Here is a 27,101-nt window from a genome sequence, read left to right on the forward strand (position 1 = left end):
ATGAGCGAAGTGGAAGAAGCCATGATACGCCTACATAGTCGTTATCGGAGCAATAAAACTTTCGATTAATCATCCACATCGTATTCCTTCGACGAAGTATCGCAACTCACTGCGTGTGCATGATTACTCCCATGCTGACAAAGGCTGACAAAGCGAGCTTTTGTGGCTTGATGGTAAAATCATTGTAATAATTTAGGTGTATTACTAACGGTTCCTGCACAATATCGGGCTAATGATTAACCCAAAATAGGTCCAAACCACTGAATGCCGCATTATGCAATGATTAATATATTATGCGTCTAGATCTTGGGAGCAGATGTACGGATTGAGAGTTGATTGGGATCAGGTGAAGGACGGAAAACAGTACCGAGCAGACAGTCGAGATTCATTGAAAAAATAAACATTTATTTAATTCATGTTAAATTGATCCGTAACGATCGACATAGATTCAAGAGCGTTGGTAACCAAGTCTTAAGGTACAGGTGGAAGTGTGTGCGCTGCGTCTTTACCACTTCTTGTGGTGTACGTGGCCCGATCCATAAGATCCAATACCGTACGAAGATGCTCCAATGCCGTACGAGGATCCCAAGGAAGATCCAAGGCCGTACGAGGATCCCAGAGAGGATACTCCAATGCCATAAGGAGATCCGAAAGAAGCTGATCCAATACCGTAACCAGACCTCAAAGCAGCTGACCCAAGACCGTAAGAAGATCCCAGGGAAGAGTATCCAATACCGGAGTTGAGGCCTACTCCAAATCCGGTGCTGATTCCACTGCTGATGCCGACGGGGACTGCGATCGGCTGAGGGACGGAAACCGGGACCGGCACAGCTTGGGGGACCGAAACTGGGACCGGGACTGGTTGGGGCACACGGACCTCGACTGGATGGGGAACGGGAACCGGGTAGGGGCGGTCGACGCGGACCGGGACGGTGCGGGTCACTTCCACGGGGTAGGGCTGCGCAACTGGGACGGGGTAGGGACGGTCGACTCGGACCGGGACGGGGTGAGGGACGGGAACAGCACGCGTCACTTCCACTGGTACTGGGTGAGGTACGGGAACGGGAACCTGGACTTCACGGTTCACGGTAATGCCGGTGATGCGCTCGTTCCTGCCGATATTTGAAACGCCGATGCCGCCGATGCCGCCGATGCCGCTGATGCCGCCAATGCCCACGGAAGAGCCAATGGAACCGACGCCGTAGCCGTAGGAGCTGCCATAGCCGAGAGACGATCCCAGGCCGTTCGAGTAGCCAGAAATGCCGGGAAGACCAGAGATACCAGAATAGCCTGAAATACCGGAGTCCAGAGCACCGTAGCTACCGATACCTGAGCTCAATATTCCACGTTTCGCCGGGTTCTTCTTCGCAGCCGACTTGGCGGTGTCGGCGGCTATGGCGGAAACGGCCAACAAACAGACCTGGAACATTAGGAGGAACGTTAGTTCGATAATCTCGGTGATGCGCTAACAATAACACACACGTGGAGGGTATAATGAAACTTTTCAATGAAGGGATCTCATTGACCGAATGGAAAATAAAGAGAATAAAGTTGGACGATTTGAAGACTTGATTTTCAATCGCTGACGCTGAGGTAGAAGCTGATTACTTACTAGGAAGCACTTCATGTCGCAGATTCGAATGGTGACTGGAGTGTGCTATCCTCTGGTCAACTCACGGTTTTTATATGAAATCTGAACTCTTCAAATACTTTCACCGAAAGTCAGAACACGCCCTGACTTAACTTGCCGTGGATTCACACAAACGTACCGCCCAGTTGATTGGATCATCCGTTATAGACCTGTCGTAACGTCAGCTAACTAATTCCAATCCTAATCAATATTTATGCAGAATTGGGATAGGATTCACTTCGGTGAATCGCTTTTACGCGATATGCTCAGCGGCTGCTAAAATTAATGCTAATTTTCGAAAGGAAATTCGCTACGGTGACCCAAACTGTTGATTGAATCAGGTTAATCTTGAACTTCTGTCACACTATTTTAAGACTTTTTTTTAACAGTTTAAAGGCAACGTGAGATTTTTATCGTTGGTTGAAACCGCTTCGGAGCAGAGAACCTTTACGATGTTCGCATTTGCTGGTAACGTCAATTAGCCTGAACGAGTAAAAAATGGTGGAAATTTATCCCGCTTACCACACTTCCGCTTCTGCTTTCACCGTTCCTTGCTATCCCTGGCATGGTTTCCTATTAAAACGAACAAAAGATTTCAGCTTGTGGGGAGGAAGGAAACATTAAGTAGATGAAATATGACGATGGCTATGAGTTTTCAATGATGTGGGTTGAGCGAAGGAAGAAAATCTCAAACTTTGCTTTGGGATGAGTATTTTAAAATCATTTTTCTGCAATGCCTTTCAATATTTCGGCTGCAACTGAAGAACGTACTTTTAAATTCTTCTCGCGTTCAAAAATTTATTTCAAACCCAAAAAATCTTGCGTCGATTTTTGAATTCTACACATAATTAGGCGTTATTTTTGGGAGCCGTTTATATTTTCATACTACGTGCAAGTTGAACGGACTTCGACTGGTTTTCGAATTGAGCTAAATTTTTATAAAACTATTGAAATAAAGCTTTTCGAAAATATTCACGAAGCGTATACGCTCTCTAAAGAATTATTTTAAAATTGTTCGCGTGATACCCAACCACACTTGAATTACGTAAGAATAAAGAAATAATGTGAACGATCAATTCGCTCCAAGAGTTCGTATAAGGAATTAGTTATTTAGATTATATTCAATGATTTCTCGTGACCATGACGATTCGGGATGATAAATAACGAGATGTCACCAATTCGTATATTTTATTTCAAAACGTTTGAAACATGGCGTAGACGTAAGCATCACGCAACTAACTTCGAATAGAAAACCAGTTCTATTTTATGATACACAACTTTTAGTAAACGAATACATTATCTAAAACTTTTCACCGTCAATTTCGAAACTCCTTACGCCTTCGTGAAACTGGGTGGTCAACTAGAGATTAATTGTTCGCAATTGGGCGTGAGAAAAACCTCAGCGGAGATTCAATCCGCATAGTATGTGTCTCAGTGATTTCACACAAGGTTACAATCCTTGTCAACGTTCGCGAGATGATCTCTGTCGTCTGTGACATTTAGGCCGTGTGTTACGTAAATGCACATTTCCTCAGAAATACGAAATCAGATAGTTTTGCGCCTAATTTTTGTGTCACCAATGTCGTGCATCTGGGACACGATTAACTGGTTTTATTGTGATGTTTATCGTACGAGCCTATTTCGAATATCGCTAAAATAATATGTACCAATAATGATGATATAGTTACTCCAGAGAATGCCGTTTTTCAGTAGCCAAATAAAGCGTCGGATACCTCAGTATCGTAACTTGAAGGTGTTTTTCGAACGCCTTCTAGGATCAGGTGTAAGTTTTGAATGGTATTCTGACGCGAATAAAATTGAAAGCGATTTTGCAGGTGATTTAGGTGATTTAAGTGATTTAGCGAGGAAGCAGAAGCTGTTTGCGGCTCGAGTGTCGGTTGAGCAATAAAATTAATGGGTAATATAACTCATTCTCGTCGATACAAGTTGAAAGCTTCTTTCTGAATTCTTCAAGAGCATTTGAATCTTTGATGGAGAACAATGACTTCCAAGCTTCGATCAAGTCGTACTCAATTATTTCTGTAGCTAGATTTTATCTAGCACGTACGTAATCACACCCATCCGATGAGCCAAAATATCAAAGGTTCATCACTGCAGCCTCCGTTATGAAAACATGTCTGACATTTCTGGTCCTTTGAACTGTTTTGAGATAGATGAATTATTATCACGTAAGACTTCATACCCCGGGAATTGAGATCGACTGTAGTGTCGAATGCCAATGCAATATAATGGCCCGCGTTATGGCGTTGGGTGGAAACAAACGTATCCTCTCGCGTCATTGTGTAACATACCATTCCTAAGCCTTTTACTTTTGCAACCTCGCTAAGGTAGTGGCCTGGGCTATTGGGCCGTCTGGGCTTGGTCCCCTACCATCGGAGAGGTGGAAGCAATATTGGATATCCGACTGGGCTGCCTTAAAAGTTCAGTGCCAAGCGAACCGAGTTTAGTTTACGGTTCGACTCAGAACAGCATGGAACTAATGCGATTTATCAGATCTTGTTTGGTAGAATTTTTAAAACGTCTACACGTTCATGAGGCTTGCGTACCGTTAAACGCATTACACTTTTCTCAAAATATAATTAACGGTACACTCATGACAAAGGGGGTGCACGCATCTGAGGTAGCCGATTTTGATGAAATTTGAACTGGTGAAACTAGATCGAATATTATCAGATCCGTATATTTTTCTCGTCCCATGGGCAACGGTTCCTGAAAAATAACATGAGGTTTGCTCTTAAAATAATCTTTACTCGTGTTTTTATTACTTTCAAGTACATTTTAATGAAATCATTTTCTTTCACCGGAGTGCGTTGGATGAATAATCACTTTAAAAAAAAACCTATATAATGCGGGTGTTATCATTTTATTACACGCTACCAGAAGCTATACAGAGTATCAATCTTCGTCAGAAATAGCATTAGTACACGTGGGTGGGTGGTAATCATCGTAAAAGCATTGAAAACAAACGTACCGGCGGCACCAAGAGCATCTTGCCAAGGCTCGCTCCCTACTTACGCATCTACTTCTTCGTATACCATTTGGAAAACATACTTCGTTGACATTCATCAAGACATTTCTCGATTCGGTTAATTTTGCTGCGAACCAGGCGTACTGCAGCGTGTCAGATAATGGATTTTTAGAGAATCTTTCCATTTGCTCAATTCGCGGTAAGAACCTAGAATAAGAAAAAAAACAAAACTACACACCTCTAGTAACGGAAGACCGCGAATTAAGCAAAAGGAAAGATTCTCTAAAAATCCATTACTCGGTCTATAATCAATTATTATCTGCTTCGGTTTTCCGCGACATGCTGCAATACGCCTGGCTCTCAACAAAATTAGTTGAATCTAGAAATGTTTTCATGAATATCAACGAAGCGTGTTTTTCAAATATCGTAGTACACGAAAAAGTAGATTCGTATGCAGTGAGCGAGCGTTGGTAAGATACTCTTGGTGCCGCTCGTATGTTTGTTTTATATGCTTTCACTGTTTCTGACGAAGATTTATACTTTGTACAGCCTTTGATTTTGATAGCGCATAATAAAATGATAATACTGGTATTGTAGCGGTTTTTTTTTTTTTTTTTAATCATTATTCATCGAACGCATTCCGTTGGAAAAATATAATTTCATTAAACTGTACTCGAAAGTAATAAAAACAAGATCAAAGATTTTTTTAAGAACAAACTACGCAATTTCTCAGGAACCGCTGCCCATGGGACGGGGAAAAAAATACGGGTCAAACGAAATTTGAGCTGGTCTCACCAGTTAAAATTTTATCAAAACCGGTCACCTCGGATGCGTGTACTCTACTTGTTGGTCTCAATTGTGTTTCAAGTTATCTACATTTTCATGTACTTTATGACGCAAAATTTTCTTGATTTTATCATTCAACCCCAGACTAGCGTAACATGTGAATTTCATTGTCAGGGATCCGAGTCACTAATATGGTAGATTTTTGAAAAAGAAGAAAGCACAACCAGAGCGCAGGAAACATTGTTAATACAATGATACAGAATCCCGGGAGGAATGCACCTTCTCGCATCTGTCGTTACTTTTACCGGACCTTGATTCGTACATCGTCAGCACTGTAAAATTTCTAACATAACCGTAAACGTACACGGTGTCAACCAAACAGCGATCTTTCGACAATACAATATATGGATGCCAACACCCGAGGCAATCGTGCGAATTTTCACGCTGAACCTTCTTTAGAGAAGAGTGAGAAGTAAAGTTAATTATAAATCTTGTATCAAATCCATAAGATTTTAAGGGTCAGGTGTGCCCGGTGCGAGGCTCAGTGTTAACACCTATAGGATCAGCCGAAGGATCAGCCCTAGGCAGGATGAAGTAGGGTACTGACTTATAATGCAGGGTATGCTACTAAAAGCTAATATAGTAGTACGGCGATGCCGGGTTCACCAATGGCCGCTCCATGTTTCGCGGCTGCGTGTACGTAGTTTATGGATGCAAAATAGGTACGGGATGCCTTGTCGTCTAGCTGCTTACCGAATCGCCAACTTTTGCAGAATGCGAATAATTTATACAGCATTCAATTTCGTTCGTGTTTTTAAAATTTTGACCTTCCGGACACGAATATGCACAATCCACATCCTATATGAGAGGCGATGCCAAACACTGTCTGTATTGAACTTCCTACGATATTACTGCGTAGATCTAGGATGTGATGCAACGTACTCGATCGATCGTATCGGCATCCGATTCTCCTGAATTGAGGCCACTTGTGTGAAGCGTCGTGCTCATACCCCTGCTATTTATCAATGAGTGTAAATTCTGGGAACACTTTTGCTGAAATATGCGTTCATTGCAAACTATCCGTAATTAAATGTCACAATAATTCTCAATATTAATATTTATGGAATTGCAGGAGAAACATTAACCTGATATACTGTGTCTCGAACGTCTCGAGTATATTATTAATGTATACATAAATTGTTTATCCGACTAATTTAAAAAACAGAGGATTAGTCCAATTCACCTTCAACGTAATAAAGGTCACGACAATTATACGCTGATACAAACTGTTACTCGAGACATATTTATCGGAGTTAATGAGTTTTGAACAAAAAAGAAATCGCTCTGAAACGAATTTACAAATGATGATATTGTTTGTACGATTTAAGTATTTGCGAGTGCCATTTGTTCTCCGAAAGCATCCCAAACAGGGGCAAGGGGTCTAATCCGCTTAACAAATGCCCTGATCCGATTTTATCCTTCATTCAAATCACCCTCAACATTCGGACAGACGGGAATGATTTAAATTGGCTGATCGTGAGCAAAAAATAAATCTCTGTTATCGGGGATTTTTTGCCAAATTCACGATCCACCGAGATGACAAGCCTGAAACATACATAGTTACGTTTTATACGTATGATATAACAGAATCGGATAATCGAAATAGAAACCCAACACTTCTGTCTTTGACCGATGTTTGAATGACTGTGGACGACGACAAGCTGTCTGCGATTTCTATCTGTTGGGATATTCCATTCGGATGCCACCTCCGATTCAATTTCACCAATGTTATATAAAACCGATTAATCGACTTTACATTTTTTAATTCGGCTAGCGGAAATACTACGTATTTTGTTAATCGATACCTACCTGCGCCTCATATAAGTTGTCGCGCGGTTGCGTAAAGAAGAGACAGCGGTAATTCAAAATTTCTTTGACACAAGAGTTTTTTTTTTTATAAACTCTACAGCCACGAGCGGCGAGTCTGTACAATAATATAATCGGCCCGCGCGATTTGTGAGACATGACAAAACCATAAAAATATGAAAAGCGTAATTTAAAATCGAGGAGAAAGCCAGGCGAATAAATCTCTCTCATTCTCCGGCTCTCGCTCCTACGGTCCCTTCCTTAGCTTCCATCAGCTGCGAGTTTTTAACAAGCAGATAGTCAGCCAGCTAAGGAGATGAATTACTCAGCGTCAACTAAATCGTTTCACGTCCTTCCCTGCCGGTTTATTTGCTTGTTAAACTCCTCTGTACATACAAACGTTCCCGTAAGCGCGAATGTGCCAGCAACGCGAATATTCAAACATTACGTGTCTCACCTACTCGGGCTTAATGATTTGTGCAAAGATAGATATGATACGGCAACGTGTTTACAGATTATCGGCAGGGACCTTCGAATGACAACGATAAGCTTTCGTCCATCTGCCTGTCATCGATCCAGCATGCAAGGGTTTATGTGGTTGATGACGAGTGTATCAAATCGCGGAGCAACGCAGTTCTACAGACTTCTAAAATATACACACTTTTCCTTCGTAGCATTGTGAACGTTAGTGAAACTTGTCGAACAAACTTTATTGCAAACAAGCGCTAAACAGCATTTCGTTTATCAACTTAATTTCGTCCCGACTCGTTGAGGACTTGAAGTGTTCCCTGGTCGCAATTTAAAATTCTAATGGGAGTACCAAATGCTTGGTTTTTTTTTTTGTAAACGTTGAGAAGATAAACTTATCTCAGGGGTGAGCTTTTCCGTGGCTGCAATTCTCTCGGAACGACCGCGAAGATTTCACCATACGTAAAACTTGACCCCACCGTTTCTCGGCAAAAAATACGAAAGCATGATGGAAGCATTTTTTTTAAAGAGGTACAATATCTTCATTCTTCCACAGTGAGGTAATATTTCACAATGACAGAACCATATATAACTGGATTCTGAATTCTTCCGATATACTCACGTACTATAGCATTGTTAAATTCGATAAATAGTTGTCATATAGTCAATATTCAATTAGTCATATAATGATATCGAATTCACGATTCAAATTTGTCTTCGTCTCCGCCTAAATGAGTGGCTGCATGATGTCGAACCAGTGGTAAATTCTGATAACGCTGAAGCATCGAGTTGGTAAAAGTGATATGTACGATCTTAAAATGGTTATAGTTGCGGTGCCGAGTAGCGGTTGGCGAATCAGTCAGCTCAGCTTTAGTTGTTCGTTCGTGGAGTGGAACTAACGCAAATCAGCCGGTTTGAAGGCTTTGAGGACCAGCGTGAACGCTCGATGAGTTGGAACGAGAGTTAGCGGCACGCCGGGACCGGAAGTAGCGAAATGGAAGGGATCCATGCTACCTGCTTTCGTCTACCCTGCTGGAGTAATTGGAAATTTTGGTTCACGCAGCTATGTGACGATCAAAGATATCGAATCACGCAAACCTACCAAAGGACCCTTAACGGTCTTGCGCCGGTGCGAAGAAGAGAAGAGAAAAGTTTTTTCACCAGATTCCTGGGTTTCCTCGGGGCTTCGCACTCCTGGATTCGTCTGTTTTACGACCCTCAAGACCTTTGCGATACTATATCATCTCGCCTTGCATTAAATTAGGAAGTTTCTGCGACTTCTGCCATTTCCGCTGGCTATGGAACCTTTTATAGGAGCACGCCTTTCTCTCTCCAGACCTTTCACCAGCAGCCTAATGGTTCCCCTCAATACGCCATTTGTATTAATGTATTCATTTTTTTAGTGAGGCACAATTTCAAATATAGCTATAATTCTCTGCTCAGCTGGTCCGTCGTAAATGGAACGTTTTTCTCTCGTTTCTCTTTCCACCACGCGTATCGGTAACGAACGGATGACAATCTTGAATTGATTAACATTTTCAAATTCCTCGCGAATTTAGGATGAACTAGTGAGACCTTACCAAAACGCGTCTTAGTTGACATCTGCAGCTGTTATCGTTCCTTTTTTATCATATTCTACTACGAAGACAAAGTAAGCATATAGACAGTTTGAACGAAAAATTACGTACAAAACATTTGAATTCGGATGACTTTCAAATATTCACGCAGCTTATGCTAATTTTCGTAGCTCTGACAAACGCCGAATCGACTTATGTATGTATATATTTTGCTTTGAGACAGGTTTTCCGCCTCGTAATCTATAATACGCTTTTTATGCCAGTCAATCCCGGCTATTACTCCGACTACCGGGTCACGGATGTCAATCCAGGCTTTGATACATATTTGATTTCCGTGAAAGATCGCAACCGAAAAACAACGCTGCGAATATACGTGAAAATCCATTCCTACCTCTGGTTGCGACTATCCCGCATTTTTTGCCCTGCACTTTCCGAGATAGCATTAAGAATAACGTTGTCCCGAATTTGGTTCAACCCGGTTGTACCTAGGTCGGAGTAAAAGTATTAGTGTACCTTCTACATATTTCACGGAACAGGCTCTAATCTCGACGATCCAAATGAAACGTCTAAGGCCTGCGATGGTAACCTGGACGGTGAAATGAGAAGAATGTACACGATCGCACGAAGGTCTTTCGAGTCTCCTCACATCTTTACCGAAAGATTCTAAAATTTTTGCGAATCGTACAGAGGGCATGTCTAGCTTACAATTAATCTCAAGTCTTGTCTTGACTACGATGGATTCACGTGTCTTCGCCCAAAAAAGTAGATACGTGCCCTAGAATCACCTTCCGCTATTGTTTCCGAAGGATGGGAAGCCAGCCAGGATTGGGAAGGAGTCTGTATTCTGTCTCGAGGATGACAAGGATGTCGACGATATTAATGCGAATATGAAACTCTGTGTTGGAAAGGTGAATAGCAGGATCGATATTGGTGTCGTAGATTATACCGATGATTTAATCGACATTGGGGGAGACCCTCACCTTTCGGTGAACTCCATATATTTTCCTCTTTCCCCGGAAGAGCTGCTGTTATGGACTGTTGCGCTAAATAGACCAGATGTGATCGCGAGCGTACCCGGAAATTGATCCCTTCGCAAGAACCGGGGAAGAGCATAGTCCATTAAAGTGCAAGTTGTATGAGATCAAAATGAGGCTTTAAACCCTAATATTCGCGAAAATCTTGTTGAATTGCAGTTTCAGCGACAAGAACTACCGCAGCATGCGGCCATTAATACTCTATTTCAACTTGTTGCCCTGCATATTCTCAAAAGATAAATCTCATGCTGTGATATAAGATAGAAGAATACTCGACACTTGCGATTCAGAGTTACGCGTTGACGAAGAATAGTTCTGGTTTTGTGAATTTAGGAACAACCGCTCACGGTATTAGCGAGCTGAAAAAGAAGAACAAAAGTCCCCGAATCGCGACCACCGAGCCAATTGAACCCCAAAAACTGGATATGTAAATCCAAAAATATTATGTCCTTCGTGCAAATACTCATCTCCCAAGTAAGACGGTAGAAAACTAAAATTCAAGATAACAAAGAAATTCATTCGTATTTATGTCTTGGTCTTCTATTATTCATTCGCCTCAACTGGTCAGCGTTTTAAATACGGAAAATGATAAACAACTGATATTCTCATTGGTTATTTTAAAAATTGCTTTCTCAATTGTGTTACCGTCGAGGCGTGAGCACCGTTTCAACTTTACCATGGTTCCGGTTTCGCCTCTTACGGAAAATTGGAGATTAGGAGAGGAGTCGTAACGATCTTTTCTAACTTGGCCGAAGGTTCGTCACCACAGAACAGTAACCCTGCAGAAAAATGGCCCAACCGTTTACAGAGAATGATCAAAAATGCTAAAATTCCTGCGAGACGGATGAATCGCTTTGGTGGTTATTAGAATTAGGTCAGTTTAGATCAACATAACTTCACAGCTGAGACGACTGGTTTTCTAGGAGATCTATGTTGAAAGACTGTTGTATCTTGGAATAAAAACTGGACCACTTCAACACCGTATCACAGTGAACAATGATGAATAAATAGAGGTACGTACTGTTGATTTGAAGCCAAGCAAAAAACGGGCAGTTGTATACTCACAACTTGTATTACTTGAAACGGCGAACGTTCCGTAAAACAGCGTATAAACAGCGTAAAATTCGACATCGTTACCTTGAACACATTCAACGAATATGCATATCAGCAAGCTTCGTTTATATTATAAACGCCTGGTTCTCATCAAAGCTTATAATTAGCCATGTACAAGTCATACCCAAGACACTCGGTTGATCTCATTTCACCGACGTTAAATTTGAAACTTATTGTCGAGTGTTTTTATTCTCCAGCACAATTCCTCTTGGCAGAATAGCCTGAAATTTTACTTTCCGTTCAGATGGATACGTTAAAACGGGTAGTTTTCAATCGACGTTAAACAAATTTAACGCTAAAAGGGGCCATGACATTACCACGTAAAGTATGCTCCACGTTGAGACGGACGGAAAACGGCGTCCGTGAATTGTACTATAGCATAAATTTTGCACAAATTTACTTTTGATACTTTTGACGACGCTCGTCGACGTGCCTGAGAGCACAAAGCCCAGGGTGATGACATTATACAGACTGGATTTTTACCGCTGAAATATATTTACTCACTGGAATACAAGAGCTGAGGCTGATTCATCGTAAACCGAATTCTTGGGTAGGCGCTCACTTATTCTGTACCGATAAATCTCGCACAGGCAAACCTCGAAAATGCCTTAACCTCACGTTACATTCGGGAATTACGATTAGGTCTTGCAGCTTAGAGTTTCGTTACAAGGCTGACGTCGGGTAAGGCGATCGTTCGAATCAGCCATAGTCGTATGCCGCATGAAATTACTAGCGAAACTACCGCAATAACCTCAGCACGTGCCGTTTATGGTTTCAATCCGTACAACCTGATGTGACAATCATACGTTTTGAAGAAGTGTATTTGAACTCGTGTTTGTTACGTAGGATAAATCTTGGACAATCGTACGTACGTACCTTTGCGTAAAAAATAAATAAATGTAAAGAACTACGTTAAGAGTAATTCGGGTCGAGGTCTGGAAGATGTTGCAAAAATATGCTCCGATATTATTTTTTCTCTCAAAGCTTCCCGTCGTGTCGCCGGCTCTTCAGCTCGTAACTTTTGACGCGCAGATCCAACGCACTAACGTATCTAGTCACGTAAGTGTTATCTCCTCGCGGTTGGTGTCCCTTTGCGACGCGAACGCGCGGACGGTAGAATGGCCGGGACGTGAGCTGCTTCCCGAATGCCCACGTGGGCTCCGTCGTCCGATGAGCTTGACTTACCACTTATCTCGCAAGGCGTTCGTTCATTTGCACGTAAACTGACGAACGGACATCCATCCTAGCGTATTGGCATCCACGGCTCGGTGAATGACAGGGTTTCTGGATTACGTTGTATCGACTGCGAACCGATCTTCACCCCTTCGAGATCTGTTCGCTCAATCGTTGCGGCAATTGAGCAGAAGTGCCGAATGGACTGCCAAGTCGGTGCCGTCGAGTCACGGTGGTGACGATTTCCCGATTTGCCGCGGTGCTAAGCACCTCGGCGAGTACTTCGCAAATCAGTGACTTCCCTGCCCACACCTCCTACACTAGTCAACGTCTATCGAATACCCCTTTGCCTAAGGTAAATGTCAAGTGAAGTAAACGCGAGTCCTCGCGAATTCGTACGTTCTGACGGTACCGCGCATTTTCAGCCTAATTTCTCTGCGAGATTATTTACGCGGTTGAATTGCGTCCGGAGTTCCGAGTGTCAGTGAGCTGAGTGCAGCGGTTAAGCTACAAACAACGTTGCTTTATCCGCCTACATTGTGTAATGGTTACATACGATCACTGAAGCCTGATATCACTTTGAAGAAAACATCGCATGACTCGTTTAATTGCACGCGGTTCATCGCGTCTGCCGAAGCTCGTTTATTCGGTAATAAAGATTTCGTGGAGATACTCTATTCGGTTTATCGTGAACACCTCGTAAAAAAACTGTAAAACGCCCCACCAACGAGCGAAACGTATTTTTAGGTCGGCCCGCGTTAATAAATGTATTTTTCCGGCTGATTGACGAGCAGATAGATTTCTCTGACTAGACTAGCTTCACCGAAAATAAGACTCACTACCGCTGCACCGTGGTACAGACTTGATTTACCGCCCGATCTTCGTCAACAGGTTGTCGTAAATATCTTTGAAGTATTCGGGCGGGTTATTTTTCATTTCACTAGATAAAATAATATCTGATTTACCGCGACGCGTACCACACATGCCATTTTTTATATTCAACGAATAAATTGGCCGGTGACCAGCCTTGGACGCAGCTAGGAATTTCGTAACTTTAATATCTTTGCGATAATCTCATCGTCAAAATATTTTTGCGATTCTTCACGCGGCGAAACTAATAGGACGGGACCCTATTTTTATTCACCTATTTTTATTTCTTGCCTACATTCTGTTTTATAAGCAGCGCATGCAAATAGTTATTAATTTTTAAACTTGCCGTTAGTTATAATTGAAAGTACAATTGGACGCTGCTGATGTGCCGTCAATCGGATCAACGTTGAGCCGCTGAAGCTGAGATTCATCTGTCTCATTCTCAATATTCCGATTTCATTTTAATTCAGAAATCAATTTACCGACCGTTAGAGTCCTTTTATTCGTAAGTAAAGACAGTTCTGTGCTTTCCTCGTTACCACCACAACCCCGTATCAATCTTTGAGTAACCTCAAAGGTCACGAAAAAGATTCTTCCAGACGTTTATCTAGACTTCAACGGAGCCGTGATAAAACCCTTGGCATTGTTTTTTGCGACCATATCTCTCTATCTAATAAAAAAGTTTCAAACAAATGAACGTAGAAAAAGATTATAATAACAATAGTAAAAAAAGATTATAATAACAATAGTAAAAAAAGATTATAATAACAATAGTATACGCATGAAGTTGGCGGTGGGGTGAGATACCGAAAACAAAACAAAAAGCATCTAGCAAACCCTTTGACAGCTGTCATCGGCTGTTTATGACAGTCTTTGACAAATATCTTTATAGGTATCTGTTTCTGACGCGCAAAAAATGAACATGCAAACGAAAATTATAACGATGATTCCCGACAGGAATTGTCTTTTTCGCGCGTTGGCGTATTGTGTATACGGCACTCAAGATCGACACGCAGAGGTGAGACTGAGTATCGTTTCAAATATAGTGGATAATTGGTCTACATTTGCGGGTTTTATTACAGGTAATGAGTCAAACGGTGCTGTGATTAGGTGACCTGGTGATTACAAATCACATATGAATAAAAATGCAATATATGCAGCTGCGGAAATTTTTAAGATATGTTAAATCGAGTATCGCGAAGAACAAATTCATCCACACCGGATCGGATCACAAAATGGAACACAATTCTCGCTACTCTTCACCGGTGACGGAGACAGTGGACACTTTGATGTCTTGCAGAACCAAAATAAAATTCAGATAGTGAGTAATAAGTATGAAAAGTAACAATCAAATAATAGTAAATCTAAATATATCACCAAACAGTCAAAAGGACAGCCAAGATTTACGATGACAATGGAGAAAGGAGGAGTTTCAAGCAGCAGACAAGGCGATGAAGATGGTGGATGGTCGGAAGTATCACAAAAGAAAGAGGAAAATAAAATTGTAAGTGCGAAGAACCAAATAAGCCATAGAATAATATCCACCAAATATTCGTATAACCAGGAAAGAGGACGACCAGGATCGATGTTGACCACAAGAGAAAGAGGTGTTTTGCGGAATGAACATCAACGCAAATATAGAGAAAAAAATAATATAAAGAAGGTGATTTTGGAGAATAACCGGCAGAGCGGCAGTAAAAATAATTCAACGGAGGGTGTCGAAGAATTAGAAGAATCGATTGCGATGATTGATTCGGAAAATAAATCGAGAGGACGACCAACCAATGTGATGTACATAGAAGAGCGAAAAATTAGACGACGGGAACAGCAGCGAAAATATAGGGAAGCGAACAAAAAATATCATACTGGCTTTTCAAAGAACGAACAGAAAGGAGGAGTTTCAACCAGCAGACAAGGCGATGAAGATGGTGGATGGTCGGAAGTATCACAAAGGAAAAAGGAAAATAAAATTTTAAGTGCGAAGAACCAAATAAGCCAGAGAATAATAATAAACAAATATTCCTATAACCAGGCAAGAGGACGACCATGATAGATGTTGACCACAAGAAAAAGAGGTGTTTTACGGAGTGAACAGCAACATAAATACAGAGAAAAAAAAAATATAAAGAAGGTGATTTTGGAGAATAACGGGCAGAGCGGTAGCAAAAATAATTCAGCAAGTCAAGGAGATAGACAGATATCAATAGAGAAGGAACACCAATTTTCAACCAACGAATGGAAGCTTAGATTGATGAAAAAAAAAAAGTAAGCACAGAAGGAATTGAAGTGGACAGCAAGTGCAGGACCTGTCATTAAATCAACATGAAGGAATTCGCCTGTCTACTAGACAATGCGTAAGGAAATAGTGAGGCGCGCAGCGCCGAGTGCCCGAGGCGCGTAGCGCCGAGATGGGGTTGGCGCGCGAAGCGCGCAGGGGCGAAGCCCCTAGTACATATAATAATAATTCGCGGTAAAATTCTTGCAGTGGCTTCCTACCTCACTTCAAGTTGTTTCTTGCGCCCTGAATTCTAAAATTGAGAATGATCGTGTGTCAATAGACCAACGTATAAAAACAATTTTGTCTAAGCTGCGACGTTGTTTTAACGACAGGCGAGTTATCTTGTTTGCAAAAATTGTCAATTTAGCTTCGTTATTTCAGGCGATAACCTTCTCGTTACTACACGCATCAAATTTGTTTGTTTTTTCTCACACTGTTTTCAAATTTCACTAGAACATAACACGTATTCATACCAGAGTTTATTTGTAGGCACTCGTGCCTACATCTGAACGTGTATAACACCATGGGTACTAAAATAGGCATGTATTATAGGCTCGAATTTGGCTGATTGCCGAAAGTCGTCTTCGCGTAGGCGTCTCGTTGACAGTTGTTCGCTGAATCTAGTGGACCAAGCCTCTGAAGGAGTTTACGTCTGTGGAAACTGGTCCTCTCTTTTATTTTTCTCTTGTCGAGCAAGTCTCAAGCAGCGAAGCTCAAATTCGTGGAGTGGAAATGGCGTAGCTACCAAGAGACGACATCCGTTAACGCCTGCAGCGTCCTTTGCCATGGTGTCCGACAGCCATAGTTATAAACGGCTGGAAAACATTGAAAGCGTGCAAGCTATTCATTTTTCGAATGCACTTGAAACTTATGGGTGACCGACTTCTACTCGAGAATACTAACGGCACTCTCCGCGATTCGTGACTTATGTTCTACGTGAAAAATGTCGAGCTACGACCGTGACCCGTGCTACGTCGATTGAGCTTGGAAATTTTGCTCCGGGTAAGGAAGAGGCAGCAGTTGGAATGTGAAAATTTTTCAGCAATAATGTGTTTTTCGTCTCCCCCAACCGCGATACCGTATGCAGTGCATGCGATTGCGGTGTAATATTATCCCATGCGATACACTATTGTTAGTAGAGTGGGCAACGTCTCTTTATTCAGCCCTTTTATTTTCCACGACGAAGAACGCGATCAACGTACAGGGATTTTCTCCGCAAGCTCATGCATTTTAGGTGAAACTTTCAGTCTGTGCACCGCATGGTAATGAAATATTCCATAGTCACGTTTCCTAACCACCTAGCAGCCCGATTTGACGGTGAATCTTTTTGCAGGCACGCATGACGTTTGACGGTTTATCATATTTTAATTTCGCTTATTTTTTGCAGTTTGACATTTCCGTGTGGAAGAAGCATAACGTACTTAGCTTAGAAACGTTCAAATCGATTCGGTGCATAAGGTTGAAATTTTTATCTGAGCCCGGGTTTTCAAAATCGTCCTTGCCTGTCAAGTCAGACTTATCTTGGATCCTAGGTCATATCTGTCACAATGTTTTACCACAACTCGACCACTGCTTCTACATCAAGAATTCCGTACTATTGATACGGGATTTATACGCTTCGGAAGTAGTAATCATGTGGATATTTTTAATTCACACGGTGAGGAACGCAGGCATTCAATCGAAAATATTTACCCTGCAACGAGCGCTAATTTCTTACACCCGCCTACCTGTAATATTTATACTTGAAATATAATATTCCGGACACGGCCAACTTCGATCAGATAGTTTCAAGACTCTATACTGAGAGAAAAATTTATTTCAGGCTGATAAATATTATTTTCACTTGGTAAGTGCGGTGAATGATTTATTATCTTTCCGTGACAGATGTGTGATAGATGGGTGAACAAGCACGTAAATGAATTCGTCAATGTTAAACACGCATCATCTAAATTGTTAAGACGTGACCTGCAAGTATACATTCATTCAACCGTAACAAAAAGGCTCGATCTATTAGTATTCGAAGACCTAAGATTGTGCCACGTTGGCGGGTGAGCCTGGACTTTACGATAATCAATTAAATAGTACGGAATATTTGGAGAGATTTCAAGAAGACAGTCTTATCCCCGCTGAACGAAATTATGAATTTTCTTTTTGCGTACGTTCCGTCGAAAGGGAGAAGATTTTCTCAAACAACCTGGTCGATAAATTGTTTATCATTAAAATGTGGAAATATTTTATATATAATTAAACATCTGTATAATTAAACACTCGCTTTAATAAATATTCACGACGAAGTTAATTTTAAATAAAGCAGAAGGTCTAATCGATAAGATTTTGAATCAAGCAAAGCACTATTTCAAAAATAATCTTAGAAAGCGTTGATCAGGTCGTTGTTAAAATTGGTTGCAATCAGTACTTGTTACCGCGTGTGATTAATGCGATTGAAGTAAGCCGCGTCACGAAATTTTTGGCCAAGTATTCAGGGTCGTTATACTTTTCCTCAGTCTCGTTGAAGGCAAAACATTATTAATATAATACTCGACATTACCGCACGCGGGTAGAGCAACACGCCGCAAATTCGCGTCACGTTCACTTTGTTTGACTCTTAATTACAACTCAATGCGCGCGGGGTGTAAAGATGAGAGATCTCAGACTTTTTGCGATTCCGGCTATTTACGCTATTAACAGCTTCGTTAACAAGCGGCGTTGTTCAAACCTGTAATCTAGTCGCCAAATAAAGTGCGGAACGAGCCGACGCTCCTGACGTCAGCAATTACCTACGACTCTTCCGTTCATTAAGCTAGACAATTTAATGTCCCTGTGGCAGACACGCTCAGCCGCGGGTGAAGAATTTAAAAACCGCGTTACTTGGGTGGCCGTAAAATTATTAGGCCCACACTCCGGCGACACCTACACATGCTTGCATCTAATTTATGCCGGTTATGCTTGCTTGTACGTCCACGTATATACCACGATGCAGAAAATTAGGTTCGCATACCGTAATCGGTGACTAATGATACGTAAATCGAGCCTAACCATCCGGCGTTCGCTAAATCAACAATATCCATGTAAAACAAGTATTTCACCTTAAAAGCTTTGAACTTGAAAGCATTCCACCAACTCCAAATTACAGAGGCAAATATCAGGGATTCGCTTAGACACTTCGGACTGGACAAAACACTCGGATTCCCCTGTTCAACTGACATCACACCTGAGAAACTCGTGACTATACGATTTTCTTTGAGAGAAAGAAAATTCAGAATCACATCGGTTATATATCGGCACATGACTCAGGCGAAGATGAGGATTGTTCGCATCGTGACTGTATACCTATACACAGGTATAACAGCAGAGTTTCTCAAGTTTCCGCATTAACCCTGTGCGGGAAATTCTCCGCGTAGTTATATTGCTCGCCATTTGTCACGAGATTATTTTAAACTGAAAACCCGGAAATGTCCGTTACGTTTTCATTTTCTTTTGTTCAAACAAAGCGTCATGTGGGTTGCAGATATGGCAGGTGTATTTACACAGATTTCTCGTGTCGCGAAATTCAAAATACGAACGATCATCGCCGTTGCCAAATTTTCGATTCATGTACGGAAGTAGATTTTGCTATGATCATTTATAATCATTATTAGTCTCTTTCTCTTTTTGCCGTAGTTTCTTTCATTCACACGAGCGTAGCAAAAAGCTCTCAAGGGCAGAAAGGAGGAAGAGGGAATGTCCAAATCGATTTTATCAATATCAACCAAAGTCATGGGCCACATAAAGGGTTTCTCTGCGATGCCGCGAGTCACGCCCAAAATTCCCTAAATTGCTAAAAGATTACGCCCGGCTATGAAACGTTAATAACGTCGCCAGATGTACCCTGCTCTTCTTTCTCCCATGTACGTCAGCCCCAAATCGCCTCGGAGAAAAGTTGGTAAAAACTTGCGGAGGGAACTTCGACCGAAATTATCGAAAGGAGGCTGAGTCGTCGTCTGCGTTAGCTTAAATGCTGACGTGGCGTTTTACCAAACGTTTTCGGTTGACGTTCATGGGAAAGATCTATCCGCGACGAAGATTTTGGGAGAAAAAACGTAAAAAGAAAAGGATCGACGAATCGGCGACAAAATTGCTCCAAATACGTGGAGGAAAACAGTGTCTATTTTTCGAATATCCAGCACTGCGGATCGAAGTAATCTCAGCTGAACCATTGAACTATGATATCGTACGGTTTCCGAAGATACAGTCGTCACATGTATGCAATGACAATCGTCTTTAAAATGTCCGTATACATATAAACATATCACAACGATGCTCGATCGGTTCATTGACTATCTAAATTGTCTGCCATCGCGCTGATAGGGTCCTAAAAGTTAACGACTAGCGACTGGGTCAACTAGACGATGTAATAGAAAGTGATTTCAGAATGATCCCAATACATTTGTGCCGCACGTATGTATCAAAGATATACCTTTCATCGGAACGCGATGCCGTCATGGTTATAATAAATCGGCAACAAGCGAGGCTGATTTTCAGCGGTGGATCGATTTCACGTAGATGTTATCCATACGAACCGCGGAGCGACGACAATCTTTGAGGCGGTATTTCACGACTGGCAACTCATGTGCAGAATGGTAAATGGGAATGCTTCCGAGCCGGTAGGTTTCCCCACCTCGTCTCACACGTCATTCTGCAAACGATTCGCCGCCTCGTGTCCCCGACTGCACGAGAACGACTTTGCGGGCTGTATACCTACCCACACGTACGCTAAAACTGTTTGTCGAAAACTGACACCTTCCGCAGACTGTTTATCTAGCAGCTGCTGCTGGGCGAGGCTGACACTCTTGTAAACCTGGAAGACCGACGCTAACTAACAATAACCCGCCTTCCGTCCACCGGCCGATGCCGCGAGACCTGCGGAGGTTTTACACCTTCGAAAGAGGAAAAGGAAGAGGAGAGGAGAGGAGAGGAGACGAGAGGAGAGAAAAAGAAAATCGCTCGAGGCGAGATTGATTCCCGGTTCGTGCGGCACCTGCCACACGGGCATGGGTCTTGCGCATCCTTCCATGAAATTACTGTCGTATTATAACGTCGCGATATTCGCGTTATATTTTCAACGGTTTTTTTTGTTTGCAAATTGACAAACTGACAAGAACCGTTGGGATTGACCGTATCCTAGACTTTCCGTCACTTTCAACAGAGATCGTTGAACAACAATCCTTTCCAATAATCAGGTTGGAACGGGTGCAACGAATCCGGGATGCGCAGAATCACAACCGACTAAGAATCCTCCGGATTCGTTTGCACTTGGATTTTGTCATGTTTGGAACATAGGTATAATTTGTGATATTTAGAGCGCAGGATTTTTTTGCGGCTAATAATTTCCTTTACCGTCCATGCGAGTCTTTTAATAAGCAGTTTCCAGGTGTTGCAGAATTTTTCTCAATATTCACCATGTCATTGTCAAATAGATAGATAGGATCTCAGGTGTATCTCTTTACGCAAAATTTACTTATCTGTGAAGAGACGGTTCAGTAGCACTCATTTTCCTGCCGCTGAGTAATGCATCTATTTTAACCCGATCACTGTAGTGCCTTTTTTGCACCACTTAAGTGTAGGGGGGTCGAATAGACCCTACGCTCGTAAAGACTCGAAAACGTCTAATTAAAAATCGGAAAAAATTCATGTATCATACTTAAGATTTCTGCTTTACGATAAAATTTTGCTATATAGGTTTTTTTTTAACAATTTACTATAAAAACAACAATAAACACATGAACTCGTGAAGAAACGTGACTTTCTTAAAAAATTCATAACCCTGAGGTAAATGTATGAAATGGAACGGTTAAAAAAGCAAATTAAAGCTCAAGACCGTGTTTTTTGAGAAAAAAATATTGTGAAATCATTTTATGAAATTGTAACCCTTATTTCTTTACACGAACACATAACTCTGTTTAGGTGTGAATGTAGGAGGTTTTTCGTACAGAATACAAACATTTGTTTGAGCTAAAACTATTTATCGAGATACTATACCTAAAAAATCAACGTCGTCTTCGCTCTCATCCTCAAAATAATTCACAGCTTCACGCGAAGTGCTCGACACCTACATCGTCCCCAGAGCGTGTCGCCATTTTTCAATCTAAATCACATACGCACAGGGACATGGTTTTGTAATTTGAGTAATATCAAATAAAATTGTACTCTCGCTAGTACAAAAAAGCGAGAAATGATGAACTTACATCAACTATTGTCTGTTGTAATGTAAAGGTTAACTGTATGGGGGGATCGATTCGACTCGAACCGAGATTCGACCACTCGCTACGGCTAACTGAAGAGGGGTGGAGAGTCGAGACTCTAAGTGAGATTTCTACCCGAGAGTATAATTAGTAATTTTATATACAGTATACAATTGTATATATATTAATTTTTAGGGGGGTAAGCGCTCGTTCCCTTGCTTGGTTTCACAATAGGGGAGGTTTGCGATTTCGGCCCACGATGATCGGGTTAAGACTCTGAAATTTGTAGACCTGTATACATGCATGATCGCCTTGACTTTGACGTTTGGTATTTGAATGTTTAGTTAAATCAGGTTCGGTCTCGCCGTACGATTATACTGGTGCGAATTTGTTTGCTGGCACGAAAATATGTTTATATACATTCCAAATGAAAGAACGCATCGCGTACTTCGATACGTTAAAGTTGATGATATGCTTTCTGAATTTCTCAAGGCTTATTTTTCTGCAATTACCTGTCCGATATTCACCCCGGACGTATGAAAGATTGATTTCGTAACGAACGAAACCAACTGTTAACCAACGCCTCGATAATTAACTACCCTTATATAATCGTTACAGAGCTTGCAATCAGGTTGCGGGAATAATCGAATTCCCGCATGCTCGCGGCAGTGTCGTTTCCTCGTCCTTTCGAAAACCTACGTAGGCAAACAATCCTGATTTAAGGGCAGCTGCTTGAACCGAGGAAATGAAACTTTCCTCGATACTATCGCAGCATTATTTACTTTACATCGCGGCAGAATCTTTCGTCGTATAACAAGAGACCCGAGAGATCGAAATCGGTGAGTTTCATTTGAAACGCAATCATAAATCTATATGTAATATCAATAGTAATCGTGTCGTGACAGCATCGGTATATTACGGAAATTCGACGGAACTACAGTTGCTTATATCTTCGTATTTTTATTACGTTGTATTTTATACTCATATTTATTCCATCGATATTATCTCTGGTCAAACAATGTGCGTTACGTAGTCTTCTAATCGTTCCCGGACATTGTAATTGGGCCCTTAAGTCTGCGACTGCTATAACAATTTATTGAGAGGACGATAACGACGATATGTAACTATCTCAAATGACGAATCCCCGGAAGTGTCGAGGGTTCAACAAACCTATTACGTATAAGCCTTTGTAAGTAGAGTGTGAAATAGAGATATGGAATACACAACGAAGTACAGCGCGGTGAAAAGAACCGAGTCGAGAGTGCTTGACAAGCCTGCAGGGTGTTAGACTAAACTCGCAATTTAATTATTTCATATATTTGGAGTTCAAGGTTGTCTTGGAAGTTTTTTACCATATTTTACAATACATAAGTTTCGAACTAAGTGATATTTTAGAATGTTTTAGAATTTCACGGCTGTACGCTTATTTGTGTGTTTCGAAGCGTAATATTCATCGACACGTCAAAGATTCGTCCGATTACATGACAAAAGTTTACAAAAAAAGAAACAACGAATCAACATGGCGAGGATCGCGATGGCGGGAATCGTCTATTTAAAGATAAACTTGGTCGGGTAGGGGCGGGGTTGAAGTTTTGAATTTCAAATGTTTCGAAAGCGCCTAATTTCGAATTATTTGGTGACGAAAGTGGAAGTAAAGAAATAAAACTTTTACGAAACAACAAAGTTTCGAACGGTCGGAAACCCGACGGCCCAAGGTTCCGAAATGCAAGATTCCAAAAATTCAAATTACAATGGAGCAAAATTTCTAAAAGTAAAGTTTCCATAGAGTAAAATTCCGACAATTAAAATACGCTCACACTGCGTAATTTACTCAGCGAGTGGGTGTAAGAAATCAGAAAAACCAAAACTAGAATGACGAGAATTCCGAACGTAAAAATATCGAAACTCCAAAACACAGAAAGATGAAAGTAATGAAATTCCACCAAGCCAGAAATTTATAGAACTGAAAATCTTGGATCATTCGGAATTTCGATGTTTCAGATTTTTTAATTTCCGCATTTCCACACTTTCGAAACTTTGACTTGTCGGCGTTATGCCCTTTCGGAACTTTGAGCGTCGGATCTCGGACCGTTCGAAACTTTGATGTGTCGTGAAATTTTAATTCCTATACTTGAAGTTTCGCCGTGAAAAAAGTTCGGAATTCGGCGCTTTCGGAACTTTTGAAATTCGGAATTCCTCCCCTGGCCCATCGGGTAGATCTGCATGTATACTATAATACGTACACCGCATCAGGACCTACCGCAACGTGCTTTTGACATTGACTGTAGTCGAGTACCGTACGTAAAACGTAGCTCTACGTAGGTATCGTACCGGTGACGAGGATAGGTAAACCTGCGTTTACAGACGTAAAAAACGAAGGCTCGTATTCGGGAATTTCCGTCGACGGCCGGCAAGCTTCGCGAGCAAAGCTCGAGCTCGGTGGCAGAGCACGCCGCGGCGTCGACGGCCGTCATTCAGTTGCCTTGCCTTAAACGACGCCACAGTCAGAGTTCGGCCGCGTGTACGCGTCTACGCCGCAATCTTGACAACATAAGAAAATAGCATACCGAAGCGGGGAGAAAATAAAAAAAAAAAAAAATCCAAAAACAAGAAAAAAAAAAAAGAAAAAAAAACGACACCAACAAAAACAATCGGAGACGTATAAAAGAGCGGCAAATTTCAGCCCCGCGTGTACATTGCGTATACACGTACGATATAATTCATGATTTCGAGATAGTAATCAAGGATCGTCGTAACATGCTGATAAATTGTTTGACATAAAAATATGCGGTTAATGAAAAGTGTTTCGAGAGAAATGCGTCGTGTGCATCGCATAACGCATTGTTCTACATGTGTAATGCATGTACAACTGTGCGTCCGTGTGCTTTTATAAACACGTGCTTTTTTCACTGAGGGGAAATAAATTTTGTTTAAAAGCCGTTCTTACTTCAGTATAACCTGAAAGCGCACTTCTGTTCGCTATTTATCAAAACCCTGTTATTGTTATTGGTATTATTATTGCTATGGATACTTGAACTTGAAACGGATTTTAAACTCAAATTATTTTTGCACTTTTCCATTAGTAAAGTATTCGTTTCTTTTAACTTATCAATCTCGATCATTCGATAACAAATATTCCAATAAATTAATCAAAACTGTACAGAAGACTGAGAAGAAAAAGACACGATCACTGTACAGATTCACATGCTAAAGTAGTTTGTTTTTTTTTTTATTTTTTATAAATCGAAACGACGTACCAGAAGTATAATCGACAGTTTTGTGTTGCAGTTAACAATATTGCAAGGCTATGGCTGGTTGTCGGCTTTTGTGGATTTTTTTCTTCTTTTTCACACCAGAGTTTGATAATTTAACGCATATTTTCTATTGTAAAAGTATTGAGTGAGTTTTCAGACGTAGTGCTTTTTTCAGTTCAACAATAGCTAATATACATAGATCCCCTGTGTACATAGTAAATATCCGCTACGTGAAGTTTTCACCTAAATTTTCACCAACCCCGTATACATATAATATACGTTTTGCAATGTATACACATATATTTATTTATTATTCCCTCGCTTCTAAACCGTAGTGCTTTGTGCCAATGATACAGTGCTAATTTAATTTGCTTGAAAAGTCACAGTGCCTGCTGCAGCATAATGATAATATAAAAGAAAAAATTGAAGAAAAACAATGAAACGTTAAGGCGTTGAAAAAAACACCCACACCCACACACACACACACACGAAGAAAGGAGAAGAACGGGAAAATGATCAGATTTAAACGGTGCATGTGCGTCGAGGATTTCTGACGAAGAAATCAAGGTAAATATTGTAGCAATGGGTGTAAAACCGTGCTGAATATACACAAGCATACAACCTACAACCCTTCGTTATATCGTCACCGCGTATCCAAGTGCGTTTAAAATTGATCTCCAATAGTTCCGCGTCAGCCGAAAAATTGTAAACCACCCTCTGAAACGAATCCAATGATCTGCGAAAGAGTTTTCAACGCGCGCTTCGTTGAGATGTATAAAGAATGTCGTACAGATACATTACATGTGGGTATAGGTCATTTTATTACATTCTGCGAGTGATGTTGACCTTAAATACGTTCGCTTCGTTGGTCCCGATAGCGGTAGCTGACCGACAGATAATAACGCGCACCGTATTACACATGTGGTGTAGAAATATACGTAACTAGTTTTTCATCTTGTATTTCATAATTTTACCAAAACATCGTTCAGAAGCGCGCGAGATCTGTGCACTCGACGCGCGAGAGTTTGGGAAGGGGGTGGTGGGGAGGGAGGCGATGATTTTACGGATGTCAAAGGTCTGCGATTAATTGTCTTCGTTCAACGTTGACGACCTTGTATACCGTAAAACATTTCGCATCGTATCTTGCTCGCCAGAAGCAGATAGTTGTGATTTTTCACGATGGAATAATTTCGAAATTTTTCGTCAACGTGAGCTTGAATTTTTCTGCAATAACCAATTAGCCGCAAAAGCTCTTCGAACAGAGATTGTAAATTTTCAGTTCCTATGGAGTGAATCGCTACGGAATTTCATAAGAGAAATGTATCGAAAAATATGTTTCATATCAGAGTCATTCGAGAGCGCTTTCGTAGACCAATTTTCGCCCGGGAATATCCGCCTTCTATAATATCATGGTTGAGATTTGGTGAATTCGGGGTGAAATTGCGAACGAGCGAAGAGGGAATCACGGTTCCGCTTGATTGCCGAGACAAAGCCCCGCGGTCTGCGGTGAACTTTGTTGTTCGACGTACGAGTTCTCGCGAATTGCGCGGGTGACGACGTTTCACTCGTGTGTGATATAACTCGCACGAATGTACATGTGTAAGTCGAGTGTCGGTATAAAAAATGAATATTAATTAGCCTGCGGGAGCCGCGCCGCGTCACATATTGCTCGGTAATATCACGGCGCCGAAACTATGCGGAGTATGAAACAATGAGCCGTTAAAACGCCCGGCGTTTTGTTATTAAACGGTTGATTAATCCGTTTATCACCAGGGCAGCCGCACGTATAACTTTCTACCATAGCGCACGCACGTTTCTTTGAAACTAATCGACTTGCGGATC

General features: G+C 41.3%; 2 protein-coding genes across 5 annotated transcripts in view; one reads left to right on the forward strand and one right to left on the reverse strand.

The window, feature by feature from the left end:
• Nucleotides 1-384: 384 nt before the first annotated feature.
• Nucleotides 385-27,101, reverse strand: part of LOC124217706 (elastin-like) — a 76,510-nt gene continuing 49,793 nt past the window's right edge. For 2 of the 3 annotated variants that reach the window (XM_046623680.2, XM_046623679.1), the window contains exons 2-3: nucleotides 2,153-2,203; nucleotides 385-1,420 (exon numbers count right to left, since the gene is read on the reverse strand). In XM_046623680.2, the coding sequence (XP_046479636.1) occupies nucleotides 506-1,420; nucleotides 2,153-2,197 (960 nt within the window). In that variant the 5' untranslated portion in view covers nucleotides 2,198-2,203 and the 3' untranslated portion in view covers nucleotides 385-505. Of the gene's footprint in view, nucleotides 1,421-1,612; nucleotides 1,759-2,152; nucleotides 2,204-27,101 lie in introns of those variants that run through there. The other variant, XM_046623681.1, reaches the window with a different exon arrangement.
• Nucleotides 24,471-27,101, forward strand: part of dnc (phosphodiesterase dunce) — a 216,572-nt gene continuing 213,941 nt past the window's right edge. Inside the window, exons 1-2 of one of the 2 annotated variants that reach the window (XM_069135689.1) lie at nucleotides 24,471-24,713; nucleotides 25,640-25,826. The gene's annotated coding sequence lies outside the window, so the exon portion shown is untranslated. Of the gene's footprint in view, nucleotides 24,714-25,620; nucleotides 25,827-27,101 lie in introns of those variants that run through there. The other variant, XM_046623671.2, reaches the window with a different exon arrangement.

The sequence above is a fragment of the Neodiprion pinetum genome, chromosome 4 (genome assembly GCF_021155775.2).
Source record: "Neodiprion pinetum isolate iyNeoPine1 chromosome 4, iyNeoPine1.2, whole genome shotgun sequence".
Classification (NCBI taxonomy): Eukaryota; Metazoa; Arthropoda; class Insecta; order Hymenoptera; family Diprionidae; genus Neodiprion; species Neodiprion pinetum.